The sequence below is a fragment of the Apis dorsata genome, unplaced genomic scaffold, assembly GCF_000469605.1.
Source record: "Apis dorsata unplaced genomic scaffold, Apis dorsata 1.3 scaffold_474, whole genome shotgun sequence".
Taxonomy (NCBI): Eukaryota; Metazoa; Arthropoda; class Insecta; order Hymenoptera; family Apidae; genus Apis; species Apis dorsata.
The window spans coordinates 103,327-108,644 of NW_006263712.1; the positions used below are offsets into that span (position 1 = coordinate 103,327).

The 5,318-nt window shown below is 29.1% G+C and overlaps 1 protein-coding gene across 5 annotated transcripts in view; it reads left to right on the forward strand.

The window, feature by feature from the left end:
* The window catches only part of LOC102675607, a 106,547-nt gene that overhangs the window by 18,990 nt on the left and 82,239 nt on the right, over positions 1-5,318 (forward strand). For all 5 annotated transcript variants that reach the window (XM_031512587.1, XM_006620092.2, XM_006620094.2 and 2 more), the window contains exon 2: positions 2,069-2,277. In XM_031512587.1, coding sequence (XP_031368447.1) covers positions 2,069-2,277 — 209 coding nt within the window. The remainder of the gene's footprint in view (positions 1-2,068; positions 2,278-5,318) is intronic.

A 5,318-nucleotide genomic window follows, 5' to 3' on the forward strand; every position in this document is an offset into this window, starting at 1 on the left:
CCTCGAGCTTCTTGCTTCCGAAACAAAACTCAACGATAAAATCTCATGCTTTCTTGTCTGATATGTACATATGTGTAAAAAATATTTGGATACTTAAGAAAAAACATGGAAAATCATTGGAGTATTTTAAAAATTACTGGTTTGTTTGAAACTTAAGATTGTAAAAAATCTTTACATTCCCTATTTTTATAATAATCTTAAATTGTGAGGAGAGAAATTTTATATTCAATATTATAATAAAAATTGTAAAAATTTAAGAAAAGTTAATTTTATATTATAAAGGAAATTTTAAACTTTAAAGAAAATCTTTTCTAAAACAGTTTGTTTTTATTTGTATAAAATTAAAGCACATTGTAAGTTTGAAGAGGTATCGAATTAACTATTGATCTTCATTGTTTATTACGTTTTGTTATTAGCTGTTGTTTCTAACAAGAGAATCAACAACATTGAATTTCATAAGAGTTGTGTCATCGAAGCGAGAATAAATTAGTTTTCCAACAGAATCCATATTCAAGCTTATAATAAAAATGTAAAATGGTAAAGACAGAATTCATATATTTAATATTATGGTAAAAATTAAAATTGTATAAATAAAATATTCATATTCATATTAATGTGCATATTTAACACGTTAATAAAATATAATATCCATATTTAACATGATATGATATAATAAAAATTTCACTATTTATGTACACTTTGCACAATGAAATTAATTTTTTTTTTTTATTTGTATGATTACTTATCGTCTTTTAATTAATTTTACAAAATTTATAATCTTTCATTCTATTTATTATTTATTTATTTATTATTTATTTTTATAATAAATATTATAAATGATACCATTTTCATTAAATATACACTTGCAAATGTACATTGTAAATAGGAAAAATTCATAACTATATCTATATGAAAAATTCCTGTTTTATTTATATTTTTTTTTATATTATACTATAAATATATTATCTTAATTTTTTTATTATACAAAGGAATAGAAATAAAATTCATAGTATAATTCATAATAAAATTCATAGAATAATTAATTAAATTAGAAGTTTCGTTATTATATATATTGTATCTTTTTAATTTTATTACATCAGAGTCTCGCATATTTTTGAAGAAGCATTAATAATAAAAGTTCCATTTATAAAGATAAATTTGGATTTATAGAGATCAGATAATTTTGAATTCAAATTACAAAGGATTATAAATCACATTTACAAAATAACATTATTTAACATCTATGTTAAATAATTCCTGTTAAATGAAATTTATATTTCGACTTTTGAGAGTTTGTGTCCACATTCATATTCGATATAGAAAATACGAACAATATTCTAGTCTTATAGACATTTTCGTATTAAATAATTCGAGTTAAATTGAATTTATGTTTCGACTTTCAAAGATTTCCATATCTCGATAGAAAATACGAACAATATTCTAGTCTTATAGCAATTTTCATATTAAATAATTCAAATTAAATAAAAATATTTCCATAGGTTTCCACAATTCTGGGGAAAATATGAATAAAATTTAACTCTTATAAATATTTTCAGAACTAATTCCAATTAAATTAATTTTTATTTTTCAAAACTCGATACGAACTGTGAAAATTCGAGCATACATATATATATATATCTCATTCTCTCTCTAAATAATCAAATTAATTAAATCAAATTTATATATCAACTTCCAGAGATTTGCACAATTCAATACGAACAAAATTCCATATCTTATAGATATTTCCCAATTACAAATATTTGACTTTATTTATAAACCAGAACACTCCTTCTTCTTTCCTTCCTTTTTTTTTTTTTCCTTATTTTTCCAAAAGAGTACGCGAATAATAGTTCGAACTCGAACTCATCATCTCGAGCTCATTAATTCCCCGTTCAAGAGGTCGACACTTTTCCACGAGGATCGATCCCCTCTAAAATAGAAAAGGAACTTCCGAATAACGCGCGCGTGTTCGAAAATCCGCGCACGTACAATATAGAAAGAAAAAAAAGAGAGAGGGAAAGAGAAAAAAAAAAAAGAACAACGTCACTGACGATTGTTTCTGTTCCAGGAATTTGCTCCGGTTTGCGAGAAGTCCGCATCCAGATACCGACGGCCGTGAAGAAAGGTGACTCTGCGATACTGAACTGCTGGTATGACACCGAGGGTGATCTTTTATACACCGTCAAGTGGTACAAAGGGGGTCGAGAGTTTTATCGCTATGCCCCGAACGAGATCCCGATCTTCAAGACTTTCCCCATCGGGAACTTGACGGTGAAGGTGAGCTTTTTTTGTCTATCTCCACGAGGCTCGACCTCGTGCCCCGCGAACCTACTTTCAGCGTCAAAAGGAATCTGTTGACCATTTAACAGCACGTGAACCATATCGGGTAAATATCGAGAAATATTCAGATTTTTATAAGGGGGTAATATTTCCGCGAAGGTAATATTGGATCACGATGAATTGTTCAGTAGATATATAGTTCGCGTAGTGTTAGTAAATTTTGAATCTGGGTTTATTTCGTGATGTAGTAATATCGTATTTACTTTAGTTCTCTACGTTTAATTGTAATTAATTTAGTTCAGGATGTATATAAATTAGGAATTAATTGGCTATGAGTTTGAATAATATTTTATTTGCAAAGTATCGTCGAATGAATAAAGTTTTGAAAAGATTCCTCGAAAAGGATATTTTCAGAAAGATTAAAAATGTTGATTATCTTTATTGATATAGCAATAACAAGATTATCTTGTATGGATTCGAAAAGAAATGGAAAATATCGATCATCTTTTTTTTTTTAATTAACTGTTCATGGAAAAAAAATAAAAATATTTGAAGATATAAAAATATTTGATTGAGAATTAAATAAAAAAGAGTAGAAGTTTTCTTTATTGTTTTATCTAATATTTTCATGTAATTTTTTATAAAATATCAGTACTTATTTATTAATACAATACTGATAAAATAAATAAGAAAAAAATGCTTGAAACTAGAACGAAAGGAAGACGAATCATTTGGGAATTTATTTAACGCTGCAGAGGTTGGTTGGTTAGAACTGATCGTTCTGAAATATGATGAGGGGATAAAACGTAAAACTTTGAGCCGTTTCTTTAATGAACAGAGAGAGACAACGGCTTCAATTCCACCGAAGAATTATTCGAATGTTCGTTTTTACGATCGTGTTCCTAAAAGAGGAGAAGGGTTCTTAAGGAATCGATATATTATCGCGACGTCTTTGCGATTATCCCTAGGGATATCGTAAACAGGGCTCGTTCTCGCCCCGTGTAACAGGGGTGCGTTAATGTTGAGAATAAACCGAGGCTTCTCTCACTCGTAAGAGGAATCCCGTTGAGATATTATTAGTCGTTTCTCTTTTCTTTTAGAGCTATGTAAAGACATTCCGATATCCCAATTATATTAATGTTAATAAATAAACGTTCCAATTTCTCTTTTTCATTTGTATTGATTTTTTTTTTTAAATTTTTAAATTTTGAAATATATTCTGTTTTTAAATCGGGAGTTGTAAAAAATTTGGCTATACGAATTATACAATTTATACGAACGTTCGAAACACGTTATAATAAATTTTAATAATAAATTTATATAATAAATTTAAAATAATATTCGCGCAATGATGGACTATTCTTTTATCAATCCATGAATATCGATATAATTAATTTCATACGTTCATACGAAAAATTTTAAATAATTTTTGTATTATTTGTGTTTGTATTACGTTCCTGATTTTAGATTTTTTACATGATTTTTATACAATTTCACGTTTCATTTAAAGAATCGTTCTATTGAATAAACACGATCTGCATATATCATTCCACTGTTTGCCTCTTAATGGATTAAATTGGTCGATGAAATTCTCTCTCTGGTGGTACAAGAAAATGGAAAAATATTGTTATTCATCAGTGATTCTGATGAAACCTCGCTCAATTCCTAAGACGAAGGGGATTAAAGGGCTTTCGGTAGGGGCTCAATAGCTTAGAATATTCGGCGATAAAGGGGGTGTTTTATGCGGTAACGCGTAAAACAGCAGCGAGGTGGAACTCCTTTCGAGTGGAATGACGGCTTAATGGTCGTGGTCTTATAATCGTCTCTGCTCGAATTTTAATCCCGGCGGGATACACTTTTCCCTTTTCGACGGGCTCTTCTTCTCTCCTTCGAAAGCTGGACCGCCTGCAAAAGACTGATTAGATCTCATTTTTAGCGTAGAATCCGAGGAAAATTTATCTTCTTGGGTAAAACTAATAATATGAATTTTCTTCTTTTAATCTAATATACTTTTAAACGTTGAAAAATGCTGTGAAAATTAAAATTTCTCTTTTTATCAATATCGTACGATTGAATGTGTACTTTCTGATTAATCGAATGTTGAAAGATGTTGAAAAGATGTTTCGATTTGAGATTTGAAATGAGATTTTATAGCTAGTGAAAATTAATCGTTGAAAAGGTGTTGTCTAACGTATCAGGCATATCTTCTTAATTTTTTATTCCTTAAATATTCGATACAAATACGATTTCGAAGAAGTTAATCGATTAATCTATTAATCACAAGAATATTCAATTACTTTAATTGCCAGTTTTTAAACTTTATTTATTACGTTTTATTTTTAAATTACTTTTTCCTTCTTTTATTTTCCATTTCAATGTGAATAATACAAAATTTATTGAGAACAGATTTGTCCCTTTTACTAAGGGAGATCTCCTACCTTGTAGTAATATTTAACGATGTAATATTTTTATATCACTGATCAATATTTCACGATTTTTCATTTTACTTAGGAAATTTTATGGAATAAAAGAATATTCGTGGTTCCCTCGACCAGCGTAATTCAACGTTGATAAAAGTAGATAACCAGGTGCTAAATGCAGCCTCCCATTGAAAACGTCGGATTTAATTTAATTCGAAGCATTAAATAGCCGCCATTTTCCGCCAAACGCGGAAATAAACGTTTGTTTAACACGCGGGGAGGGTTTGATCTTCGACCGAGACAATCGAATTAAAACCCTCCCGCCTCTCTTGAAAGTATAAAAAGGATGAAACGCTTTATACAAATATAAACTCGTGACGGCTCGTTGAAATCGAAATTAAATGGGCGAGGAGATTGCAGAATTATAATTTTATTGACACTCGGCCATTGTGTCAACCCTTATGTAAAATTGATTTATCTCGTCTCGATGGAGATCGAAATCAATGTAATTCTTTGAAATTAAATAAAACCACCGGGGAAATTCAATCCTCCGGCCTGTCACTCTTTCACAAACAAGGAACGCTCGCCATTTTCGAAACGGAAAAAAAAAAAAAAAAA